This window comes from Rhinoraja longicauda, chromosome 20, assembly GCF_053455715.1.
Source record: "Rhinoraja longicauda isolate Sanriku21f chromosome 20, sRhiLon1.1, whole genome shotgun sequence".
Classification (NCBI taxonomy): Eukaryota; Metazoa; Chordata; class Chondrichthyes; order Rajiformes; family Arhynchobatidae; genus Rhinoraja; species Rhinoraja longicauda.
Genome location: NC_135972.1, coordinates 4697908 through 4711286, shown reverse-complemented (window position 1 = coordinate 4711286; position 13379 = coordinate 4697908). Strand labels below are relative to the sequence as shown.

General features: G+C 41.3%; 1 protein-coding gene across 6 annotated transcripts in view; it reads left to right on the top strand.

The window, feature by feature from the left end:
- The window catches only part of LOC144603513 (voltage-dependent L-type calcium channel subunit alpha-1C-like), a 305941-nt gene that overhangs the window by 75967 nt on the left and 216595 nt on the right, over window positions 1–13379 (top strand). For all 6 annotated transcript variants that reach the window (XM_078416799.1, XM_078416795.1, XM_078416797.1 and 3 more), the window contains one exon: window positions 5128–5267. In XM_078416799.1, coding sequence (XP_078272925.1) covers window positions 5128–5267 — 140 coding nt within the window. The remainder of the gene's footprint in view (window positions 1–5127; window positions 5268–13379) is intronic.

Sequence of the window (13379 nt, the reverse complement as noted above, 5' to 3'; positions counted from 1 at the left end):
CTACAAAGACCACATACAGCACTATAAAGATGCCCTCTCCCGTGCCCACTCCACCTACTACTCTCAAATAATTCACTCTGGCTCCGGAAACCCAAAAACACTCTTCTCTACAATAAACAAACTCCTCAGCCCCCTGGACACCATCTCCCAATCATTCACAGTTGACAAATGCACCACTTTCCTTTCATTCTTCCAAAGCAAAATAGACAACATCTACAGCACCTTAACCACCAACGCACCTGCTCCCCCTCAAACCACCTGCCCCCCCCTTATCCTGTCAGCCCCTGCCTCAGTTCTCCCCAATCTCCACCACCGACCTCTCTGACCTCTTCACAGGAATAAAAACTGCCACCTGCTCTCTGGACCCCATCCCCTCCAGCTTTGTCAAGGCCTGCCTTCCTGCTCTCTCTCCACTTATCACTGCAACAATAAACTCCTCCCTGTCCACTGGCATCGTCCCGCCATCCCTCAAAATCGCTGCTGTCACCCCCATTCTGAAAAAACCTGGTCTAAACCCTGACACCCCAAACAACTTCAGACCAATCTCCAACCTACCCTTTCTGTCCAAAGTTTTGGAACGTGCTGTAGCTTCCCAACTCAAATACCACCTCTCTACCAATAACCTGTATGAAACTTTCCAATCCGGATTCCGCTCAAACCACTGTACTGAAACTGCGCTCCTCAAAATCACAAACGACATTCTCCTCTCCTCCGACGCTGGCAACCTCAACATCCTCATCCTACTTGACCTCAGCGCCGCCTTTGACACCATAAATCACTCCATTCTCCTCACCCGACTTGAAACCTCCCTTAACATCACCGGCACAGCCCTATCCTGGTTCAAATCTTACCTCTCTGACAGACACCAGTTCATCTCCATTAACAACTGTAAATCCCCCACTGCTCCTCTCCCCCAAGGTGTCCCCCAAGGCTCAGTCCTTGGCCCCCTCCTCTTCATCCTCTACCTGTTCCCCCTTGGTCAATTAATCCGCCGTCATGGTCTCAACTTCCACTGCTTCGCCGATGATATCCAGCTCCTCATCTCCACCAAGTCAATCTCCCCCACCACACACTCTACACTGACAAACTGCATCACTGAAATAAAATCTTGGCTTCAATCAAACTTCCTCAAACTCAATTGCAACAAATCTGAAATCATCATCATTGGTCCAAAAACGCTCACCAAATCCACCCAAAACTTCATCCTCAACATTGATGGTCTCCCAGTATCCACCTCACCTCACATCCGGAATCTTGGAATCATCCTTGATCAAACCCTCTCCTTTGACAAACACATCAAACACATCACAAAGACAGCCTTCTTCCACCTCAAAAACATTGCCCGTCTCTGTCCATCCCTCTCCTCCACAGCTGCAGAAACACTCATCCACGCCTTCATCACCTCCCGTCTGGACTACTGCAACAGCCTCCTCTATGGCGCACCCTCAAAAATCATCAATAAACTTCAATACATTCAAAACTCCGCTGCCCGTCTACTCACACACACCTCGATCCGTGACCATATCACCCCCGTCCTTTATAAACTCCACTGGCTCCCCATCCCCCAGAGAATCCAGTACAAAATCCTCCTCATAACATACAAAGCCCTCCATAACCTGGCCCCATCCTACCTGACCGACCTCCTCCACAGGCACACTCCCACCTGCACCCTCCGCTCTGCCGCTGCCAATCTCCTATCCCCCCACATCCGGACCAAACTCAGATCCTGGGGGGACAAGGCTTTCTCCATCGCTGCTCCCACCCTATGGAACTCACTACCCCAAACCGTTAGAGACTCCTCCACACTCACCACATTCAAAACATCACTGAAGTCTCACCTGTTCAGTACTGCCTTCAACCACTGAAGGTCACCTCACCTCACCTTCTGTCTCCTTTCTCTGTTCATTTATTTATTTACTTATTTATCTATTTATTAATTTCCCTATGTTCTCAAAATCTCTGTAAAGCGTCTTTGAGTATATGAAAAGCGCTATATAAATAAAATGCATTATTATTATTATTATTAAATCTGTCCTATCCATGTACCTGTCTAACTGTTTCTTAAATGCTGGGATAGTCCCTGCCTCAACTACCTCCTCTGGCAGCTTGTTCCATACATCCACCACCCTTTGTGTGAAAAAGTTACCCTTCAAATTCCTATTAAATCTTTTCCCCTTCACCTTAAACCTATGTCCTCTGGTCCTCGATTCACCTTCTCTGGGGAAAAGACTGTGCATCTACCCAATCTATTTCTCTCATGATCGTATACACCTCTATAAGATCACCCCCTCATCCTCCTGCGCTCCAAGGAATAGAGTCCCAGCCTACTCAACTTCTGCCTTTAGCTCAGACCCTCTAGTCCTGGCAACATCCTGGCAAATCTTCTCTCTTCCCTTTCCAGCTTGACAACCTCTTTCCAAAACACAATGCCCAGACCTAAACACAATACTGTAAATGTGGCTTCACCAACGTCTTAAACAACTGCAACATGACCTCCCAACATCTATACTCAATACTCTGGCTGATGAAGGCCAATGTGCCATTTGCCTTTTTGACCACCCGATCTACCTGCGACTCCACCTTCAGGGAGCTATGCACCTGCACTCTTAGATCCTTCTGCTCTACAACACCACCCAGAGCCCTACCGTTTACTATGTGTAGGTCCTGCCCATATTAGACTTCCCAAAATGTAACACCTCACATTTTTCTGCATTAAATTCCATCAACCATTCCTCAGCCCACTTGGCCAATTGATCAAGATCCTGCTGCAATTTATCACAACCATCTTCACCATCTGCAAAACCACCCACTTTCCTATCATCTGAAACTTGCTAATTCTCAAATGATTTCTGTTTCTTAAAATGTATATATTTTAAGGGAAATTATTTAATCTTTTGAGGAGGTAAACGGCGAGATAAGAACAATGGAGCCAATGTGGTGAAGAAGCCTCTATTTAAAGCCTATAAGCAAAGTTGAAATTCATAGCATAAAATATATAGTTGGTTAGATAACAGAGAACAAAGGCAGGTGCGGGATAATTGTATTTTTGGTCTGGAGGAAGGTGAAGAGTGGCAATCCTCACTATTAACTCACCCTCACTATGATAGGTGTTAAAGCTATTGCTTTTTTAAAAATGTATATTGATGGCCTAGACTAGGGGGTGCATGGTACAATTGCTAAATTTCGGATGATACAAAACTTTATTTGTTTACCAGAATTGGATCTTGCTAATAAGATAGTATTTATTGTCAGGCTGTAGCTATTGTTAGGCTATTTCAGAAGTAGCTAATAGTTAATCACATTGGGAGGTCTGAAGTGGCAGAAAGGTCAAATTCAATTTGATTACATTTTCTTCCTGCAGGATATTAGTAAACCTGATGGATTTTTTATGTTACCATTAACTAGCTTATTTTTTTTTTAAATCCCAAATGTATTTAATCACATGAGTTTGCTTAGATTTCCCATCTCTTGTGGGATTTACCTCAGCCTTTTGGGTCAATGGTCAAGTTCATTAATGATCAAACTATACACTCTCCATGGTATTGAAATAAATCATAGGGATTTACAGTACAAAAGGAAACAATTTGGTCCATCTATTTTGAATTATATTTCACCAATGTCTGAGGATTTATTCAATTTAATGATGCCAGATCCTTTAACAACCTCCTCTGGCAGCACGTTCCAGAAATCAACCACACTGTGTTCAAAAAATTACTCCTCACATCCCAAATTTCCTTTTATAATTTTACCAATGTATCTTCTGCATTCCTTAAGGGTTTTTCAGTATTGAGGTTTTGTATTTGTCATGAACTGCCTTTTATAGCCTACTCTGTATGTTGTACAACATCTATGAAGATGGGAGTGAAGAGTAAGGGGTTATTGCAATCTAGAATCTGAAGTTGTTGCAGTCGAAGATCCCTCTTTCTCTTGTTGGAAATATATTGGCCTCAGCCATTATTGACTTTTCCTTTAATGCTTATTTCTCTGATACTGATATATCTCCAAGTAGCTTTTTATAGTCTAGTTTGCTGGATCATTTCTCATGCCTGGTACAATAGGCCTGTCCACTATTTAAAACTTTTACTTCTGTTTGTTATGTCATTTTAATTGGAATGCTAAATCAAATTGAATCATACTTTTTGCCATCAAAATACTTTTGTACTGTCACCCTTACCACATGGTTCATTCCCTAAAATGCCATCTACCTGCAGTTACTTTTCATCTCCTTTCATTTTAAGTCTATTTTTAAAATGCCTTAACATATTCGAAGACTTTACTTCTACTGTCCTTTGAGAATATATTTCAAAGATTTACAACCCCCAGAGAGATAGAATTCAGCCTTATCTCCACCTTAAGTGAATGACCTCTTATTTTAGACAGTGACCCCCCAGGTCTATATTTTCTAAAAAGAGGAAACATGCATTCCATATCCACCTTGTCAAGACCCCTTAGGATCTTGAATGTTTCAATCAAGTCCTCTCTCACTCTTCTGAACTCTAATAGATGCAGGCCTAATCAATATGACATTTCCTCATCAGACAATTCAGCCAATTCAATTACTATTATTTCAAAACCTTCCTTGAACTAAACAGTTGAACTACACATTGTGCAGTATTTGTCATCATACTCGGGAAGAACATACTTGCCTTGAATATTGTGTAGTGTACACTTCCCAGATTGATTCCTGGGCTGAGAAATAAGAATGGGCCTATATTCTGTTGAATTTAAGAGAGGAGACTGGAATGGGGTGAAATTTCTCTACCCATAGATTTACAGCTGTTAGATTCTGCATCCATTAGAGCCATTGATTATGTTGATATTGAATATTGAGCCAACTGTTGAGTATGTTGATTGCTGTGATTTCAGTGGTACACAAGATGGGGGAGTGAGAGAGTAGGGAGTTGTGGTATCCCTATAGCCTAGTTCTGAACCTATTTTTTAAACTTGATTTTAATATGCATATGGACCCTCAAATACATTAGGGTTCAACAGTACATGGAATGGTTTGCTTGGATTTATATTAAGATACTGTTAATTAGTGGCCAATCTAATGTATTTGCGTGTGTTTTTTCCATTTCATAGTAGTATCAGCATGATAACACAATTTTATCTATTTTTTTCTTACAGGAGCGAGTGGAATATCTGTTTCTCATCATTTTTACAGTGGAAGCATTTTTGAAAGTAATAGCTTATGGACTTCTCTTTCACCCCAATGCGTACCTCAGGAATGGCTGGAATTTACTAGATTTCATTATAGTGGTTGTAGGGTGAGTGGACATCTTTTTCTCAAAGCTGTCTTTCCCCTTGGTAAACTATTGGAATGTATTTGATCATTATGCATTTATTACTGTCTTCAATAATGTGAACTTCACAACCTTTAAAACCTCCTCCTTCTCTTCAATCCTAAGACCTCGGCAGCCTTCCAGGTGAGACCGAGGTTCACGTCCACATCTTCTAACCTCACCTATTGTATTCGATGCAAGACCAAGTGTAGACGAGGTGACAATTTCGCAGAACAGTTGAGCTCTGTCTGACAAGGCCTGGAGCTGACCATTTTAGGTCACATTCCTCTTCCCATAGAACCATGGAACCATAGAAATTAGGTGCAGGAGTAGGCCATTCAGCTTTTCGAGCCAGCACCGCCATTCAATGTGATCAAGGCTGATCATCCTAAATCAGTACTCCGTTCCTGCATTCTCCCCATATCTAACTCTCCCTTGAAAACATCCAGTGAATTGGCCTCCCCTGCCTTCTGTGGCATAGAATTCCACAGATTCATAACTCTCTGGGTGAAAAAGTTTTTCCTCAGCTCAGTCCTAAATAGCCTACTCCTTATTCCTAAACTGTGACCCCCAACATCGAGAATATTTTTCCTGCATCTAGCCTGTTCAATCCCTTAATAAATTTATGTTTCTATAAGATCTATACCGACCTTTCTATTCTTGGCCTCTTCCATTGCCAAGAGTGAGGCGAGATGCAAACTGGAAGAGCAGCACTTCATATGCTGTTTGAGTACCTTACAAACCAATGGTATGAACATTGAATTCTCCAATTTCAAATAGTATCCCTCCAACCCACCTCCCTTTTCCCTAAACTGCTCACGCCACCCTGGTGCACATATATTTCTCCCACCATCTTCCGCCACCTTAGTCACCCTGCTTCTTTCCCCTTTCTCCCTACACTTATCTTCCATCCCCAAATCCTATACTACACTGTTAGTCCCACCTCATTCCCCTCCCTGCTGCCTGCTTCCATCCACATTCCTCCGTCTGGCTTTACATTCCAGTCCTTGTTTTTGTTTTCTTATCTTTTACCCTTTTGTCTCATTTTCACCTATAGCTTTGTCACTTATTCCACCCCTCTGCCACCACTCACTTGCTAGTCAATGACCCACCCTCACCTCTTTTTCCAGCTTTCTCACCCCTACTCCAATAGTCTGAAGGAGAGTCATGACCCTAATTATCATTTGTTCATTCCTCATCAAATGCTACCTGACCCATTTACCTTCCAGCTTTTTGTTCTTTGCACAAATAAAACCTTGGTGGTTTCTATAAGTTGATGCAATGAGATACAGTAGACCGGGCTGCAATTAAAATGTATTATTTAATCTCTAGCTATGACGGAAAATAACATTCCACTGATTCATGAGTGTTACGTATTTGTCAATCACTGCTCTGTTAGGAAGCTGGCTGCCAGATATTATTGAAGTACAGATCACTCTGAACAGTACCAAAGTGTTCAGTCACCTGCATTGCCTTGCTCCCTAATAGGAGGCTCAGTTTGTGTCCTATCTCGTAGAGGCTTTTATATATTGTTTAAGAATATTTCCTTGGACATGTTTAAAAAAATTGACCTTGTCAAAGTCCTTTGCACTATGAGGTTCCCCATCAATGACAAGGAAGTTAAAATCACCTGCTATTACAACCCCATTATTCTTACAGATCTGCAATCTCACTAGATCTTTGGTCGTGACAAAGAGATTTTCAAATTGCTAAACATAAGGTTTTTATTCTGTGGATATTTTCTTCACTATCTTCTTATAACTAATCTTCATTATCGAGTACACAATGCTAAAAAATACACCCACATATTAGGTCATTTGTGCATGCTTCATATATGGAATTTGAATTTATTTTCCATATTGATAAAATATCGTGCACTCATATTCAATCATTTTCAAACTAATTTAACGGATGAAATTTATTTGATTGAATAATGTAAATGTAAAGTTCAGGTTGAAGACCAATTTTCCGGCACCCTCAGTTCTAGAGCCTTTCTGGATTATCTGTTTTCCAGACCAATAGAGGTCACATGATAATGAAATGACAAAACAAACCCTGGCCCGCTAATGACCCCCCCACCCCGTGCCTTTAAAGCACTCTGGAGTGCCATAAACATACTCTGGAGTGCCATAAACATACTCTGGAGTGCCATAAACATACTCTGGAGTGCCATAAACACCACTCTGGAGTGCCATAAACATAAATAGAACAAATATAAAATGTATAAGAAAATAACTGCAGATGCTGGTACAAATCGATTTATTCACAAAATGCTGGAGTAACTCAGCAGGTCAGGCAGCATCTCGGGATTATAAAATGTAATCTGAATGTGAATTGAATGACCTGCCAACCCATATCTGGCTCCCATTGTCTCCCCGGCTGTTTATAGCTCCACTCCTGATTCACATGGTGCACCAGCGAGCCCTTCTTCACCCACCGCAAGGTCCGGCTATTATTATGGCTCACGTTGTAGCTCCCGGAGAGAACAAAAAATAGGGCACCTCCCTGCTAGCTATGTTCCCCAGTTACAGGTTTGAAGGAAGACTTAGCCACTGGGCCAAACCCGAGACTACCTGTGCCCTAATGTGGTCAAGACTGAGCTACCGGGAAAAGCCTTAGACAGCTAGGTCCTTCTCTGAGGCTAAGACTGAGAGGCTGGGGCAAGCATGACACTGCTGGTACCTCTTACCTAACCACAGAATTGATGAACTGCACCCAGAAGGCAGAGGTAAAGACTGAGCTGCCAGGATAAGCCTGAGACAGCCAAAGCCTCTCCTTCAAGCCCAAAGTTGGGCTGCCAGGACAAGCCTGAGACTGCCAGCAGCTCGTCTTGAGGCAAGGGTGAACCGCAGGGTGAAGCCTGAGTCGCTGCACCTCCTCCTTCGAGACCAGAACTGAGCTGCCGGGACATACCCGTGATTGCCAACGCCATCTCACAAGCATCCTGACAACAAAGGATAGCACCCACATGCAGACCTGGACTTTGTTGTCATTATAAGTAGGCAATATCATGTTAGTTCACCCTCTGGTGAGTGTCTGAAATAGTCATTATTGACCTGGTGTCATTCCTGACACCACAAGGTGCATTAGAATATGACATGGAAAAGTAGAGGCCAGTAGAATGGCCATGATCATATTAAAGGGCAGGGCAGGCTTGAAGGGCCGGATGGCCTAGTTCTACTACTATTTTTTGTATTATGAAAGAGCAAGTTCTCGAAAAATGAACATTTTGACATTGAATCCTACAGGATCCATTGTGCCTAAGTGAAGGTGAAGTTTGTTTGTCAAACTTACAATCGGTCTTGTTATAACTGTGCAGGAGACCACAGACAGAAAGGCGAGATTCAGCGTTACTTCTGTACTCTGCAAAATGATCACCAAGTCTACATTGGGTTTCTCCATTGAAGTGGATGCTGTATTATGAACACTAATGCAGATTGGAAGAGTGCAAGTGAATTGCTGGGTTACCAACAATGACCACTTGAGTCCCAATTCAATTCCACACAATTATGATATAGACAATAGACAATAGGTGCAGGAGTAGGCCATTCAGCCCTTCGAGCCAGCACCGCCATTCAATGCGATCATGGCTGATCACTCTCAATCAGTATCATTTCGCTTATCAATTTTTATATAACTGGGAATATAATTTTTATTTAACAATCTATGAGCTAAAGGTCTAGACAGTTACTGCCTAGCTCTCGGAGAATTGATTAAAATATTTGATTTCATTACCTATTCAACTATTTTTCTTGTTTACACCAATTATCTCTCGACCTTTCCTTATGATGTCAGTTCTTCATGGTGATAATTCCACAGGTGAGAGGTACCTATTAGCTGAGATCAACAATTGTCTCGATGTAGTTTCCAGAGGCCTTGCTCCATCATGATAGCTTTGTCTAAGTGCTATTAACTAACAGGTTTCATATTGAGAATGTTTATGTTTTTCTTGGATATTTACAATCAAAGAATATTGCAGATGTTGGAAACCTGAAATAAGAATGCAGCATATTATATATGAATATAGCCTATTTTGTAAGTGTCATCCAGACTGTAATCTGTATCTCAATATGATACAATGTGTTTTCACCTACACCTATTGTGAATGAGGCATACAGAAATAACCAGGTTTTTCCCATCCTCTGATTTTGGAATTTCCTCACAATGTTTAATCAAATTGGTGAACTAGGACAGGGGTGACAATTTCTTGAAACCAATTTGGGATTCTTTTATCCCTCCTGCTGTTTCACACTCTGCATTTCACTTAGCTTTCTAGTATCTTGCCTTTATCTTCAAACTATCAATATTTCACAGGCATAATTTCACAACACATCAATGTATTCTGCAATTACTTATTTTTTTCCAATTGCGCTTTCACCAATGAATTGCTTTTTCGTAATCATTTTCATTTTTCCGTGTTGCAGAATTTTATGTATAATTTATGTATAATTAATGCATAACATATTTTTGTGCGTTTGAGTCTATGTGCCTGTGATGCTGCTTCAAGCAAGATTTTCATTTCATTTGTATGGCACGGTACCAATGCATAGGACAATAAACCCATATTACTTCTCTCGACATAGCTTAAATAAAATATGCAGTTCCTACCATTACTTGAATAAATTGTATCTGATATTTTTAAGTTCATTTAGCTTTGTGAGTGTCTCTAACAATCGAGCATTTGGAATCCATCGCGTATTGTCCCTGAAAATATGGTGGTGAGCTGCTGCCCTGAACTATGTTAATCTTTGTGGTGAAGATATTCTTAGTGTGTTTTAGAGCAAGCACAGTTTTTAGACCTGGCAACAAAGAAGAACAAACATTTTATTTCCTAGTTAGAATTGTATGTGACTTGGGAGGGAGCTTCTTGGTGGAAAGTAACAGATAGTACAAAAAATAAGTCTTGGAATCCTGGTAATAGAGTGAATGAAAGTTGAAGGGATGGATGGGGTGCTAATGAGACTGGATATTTTGTCCTAAATATTGTCAAGCAGGAGGCTGGTCACCTGCAGCAGGATACCTAGCCTCTTAGTTGCATGTGTGGCCACAATGCAAAGATGGTAAATCATACCTGTCAAGTGTTATAGGTTTCCTGTATTTTTATTTGTATTTTTTTAAATATTAGATTCATATAACCAGAAGATATAAACCATATAGGAATTCATGTCTGCGTGTAGCCCATTTCAGAATAAGTCATAGGGTTGGAATTTTCTCTTAATTTTCTCTTAACGTCTCCCAAAGACGTCCCATTGTAAATTTCCCCGGATGTGTAGGTGAGTGGTAGGATATGAGGGTAGTTGATAGGAATGTGGGAAGAATAAAATGGGATTCATGTAGAGATGTGCTGTAGAGTGGCACATTCTCAGTGGGTTGAAGGGCCTGTTTCCATGGTGTAAAATGCTATAACACAATGAGAGATGTTGGAAGGGATTTCAATAGGCAGAGAGAGAGAGAGTCAGGGACATAGACATAGAGACAGATGAGAGGACAGAAAGCATTAGTTCAAGGTGAGAGAAAAAGAGAGAAAAGATCAATTTCAAAAAGGGATTCAAAGACAGTTGGGGAGGAGGTGAGAGATGAGAGGAGAGAGAAGTGACAAATTTCTGAGAGAAGAGAGTGGAGAAAGTAAGCAAACAGTGAGAGGAGAGACTGGGCAGATGAGCCTAGTACTGGGACTGCTGTGGATGGCTCTAACATCCTCGCTCACTCTCCACGCTTTCCATCCCTGCTCACTCTCTTTCCTTCAATAACAAGTTCTCTCCATCCTCCCTGCATCCCCATCCCCTTATTTTACCTTGCCATATCTCCTTCCTTCACTTTTGCGACAGCCTGCACCGACTCCCACACTTCCTCAGGAAGAAATATAAAGCATCAGCCTACCATGCCAACTATTGAGTGATCATCTAGGCTAATCCCATTTCGTTGAAATTGGCAATTCAAATGCTCATCCAGATACCTTTTAAAAAGTCGTAAGAATCTCCATCACCCCCTTCAGAGAGTGCAATCCAGATTCAAATCACCTTCTGTTTGAATAATTTCTCATCTATATCATCCTGTAGCCTCAGATTATCCTCAGAATAGTCTATCATTATCTCCATTTTTGTATCATCTACAAACATCCTTCTCTTTCCCTGTGCTGCCCACCCCCGGCCATCACTTTTTGTAATACATCCAGTCCCCACTTGTACACCACCTTCTCTTTCACTTACATCTCACCTCACCTCACTCTCCATCCTGCACCTCCCACCTTTCTCTCCCATAATCACATTATTTCCTTTACATCCTGCAGCCCTTATTTGTCTTACACATCCTCCTCTTCCAACATTCCCACCCCTTCCCTCGTGCTCCTGCATTCCTTCTTTCCCACAGCCAGTTCCTCATACATCTATTCCCTCTCTTATTTATACAATTTTCACTCCCTTTTCCTCTTCTTCCTGTATCCCTTTTTTTCCTTCCACGTTTAGCCACTTACCTCCCTTCCCTCTTGCACCCTCTCCCTTTCTCTCTCCCCAACTTGTGCTTGTTTCCAGGCACCCTGTCTTTTAAGTATACCCTCCCCGTGCCATATTCCCTTCATTATTATCTCTCACGTAACCTACTTCAACTCTCTCTCCATTTTTCTCCCTTTCCCATTCCTCTTCCCCCAGTTCAACTTTCTCAAGAAAGGGGTGCCGATTCCAAAGCTTGTCTTCAGTTTAGGTGAATGGAGATTGATGAGATTACATTGAGCTGCAATATAAACACGATGTGCATCATGGTCTCCTATATCATATTTGAGAAAAATAAAAGCAAAAGATGGCACCTAATAAATGTAAAATAGGCCTCAGCAGTAAGTCATGCTTGGTTCACAATGACGCAAACAGGGCACTGAATCTTTCCTGTGATGTCTTTAATTATGTTTCAGCTGTCATCACTCATGTTATGGACATGGGCCATGCGTAAGTGACCCATTGCACATGTTTCTCTTGTGTTGACAAAAGACAAGAATATGCATAATCAAAAAGAATGCATTAATGATCATCTTTGTTTTTACTTGCTTTCATACAGTTCTATGAGGACAGCATTTCACACATGTAACATACCACTGTTGCTGGACAGTTTTGGGCCAAAGTTAGCCATCTCTAGCATCATGACGCTCTCCTTATGACTGTAATATTGAGCATTCAATATTCAAAAGTTTTGAGGACTCCTACGTGACAAGGGTCATACAAAATATCTTACTATATAGGGCAACACTGGTGCAGCAACTAGCGTTGCTGCATTAGAGCTTCATTGACCCAGTCACAGGTGCTGTGTGCAGTTTGCAGTCACTGGTGCTGTGTGCAGTTTGTACATTCTCCCTGTGCTTCCCCTGAGAGCTTCCCCTAAATAGATGCTGGTTAATAGGTTAATTGGCTATAATAAATCACTTCTTGCGAGGGTAAATGGAAGGAGAAGCAGGGTTGATTTGACGTGGCGAGCTGCCTTCTTACACTGCTGCAGTCCTTGAGGTGTGAGCATACACAAAATGCTGCTAGGGAGAGATTTTCAATAACTTTACTGAGGAATGCTTCCCGACCTACTGAGTTACTCCAGCACTATATTTTCCTGGAGATTAGTTGAATTTGGCTTGGACATTGTGGGACAAAGGGCCTATTATTTGGCTGTACTATTCTATATTTATTACTGTGCAGTAGCTGGAAGTTTGTATAGTAATAGAGTAGCTGTAGCAATAGCTTGTATTATAATATAACCCATTATGGACTGATAACCATTATGGTTATCAGTCCATAATGGGTTATGTTATAATACAAGCTATTGCTACAGCTACTCTATTACTATACAAACTTCCAGCTACTGCTGGATAAATCCCATAGCGGAGAACTTCCAATAAATCAAGACAATAGGCCTTGTGGAAATAATTGAAATTAACACAGCTGCAGCATCATACAAGTAAAATTAACACTGAGAAGTGTCAAATGTTTCCTTTGAATACTGTATTATTCTTTTTTTTAATGTGGGTGACAGACATTCTATTTTAATGTCGATCAAATGTGGTTATAGCAACTTTTAAGCGACGATCTCTCACTTAGAATAATGTGGTTTCATGTCATGCTT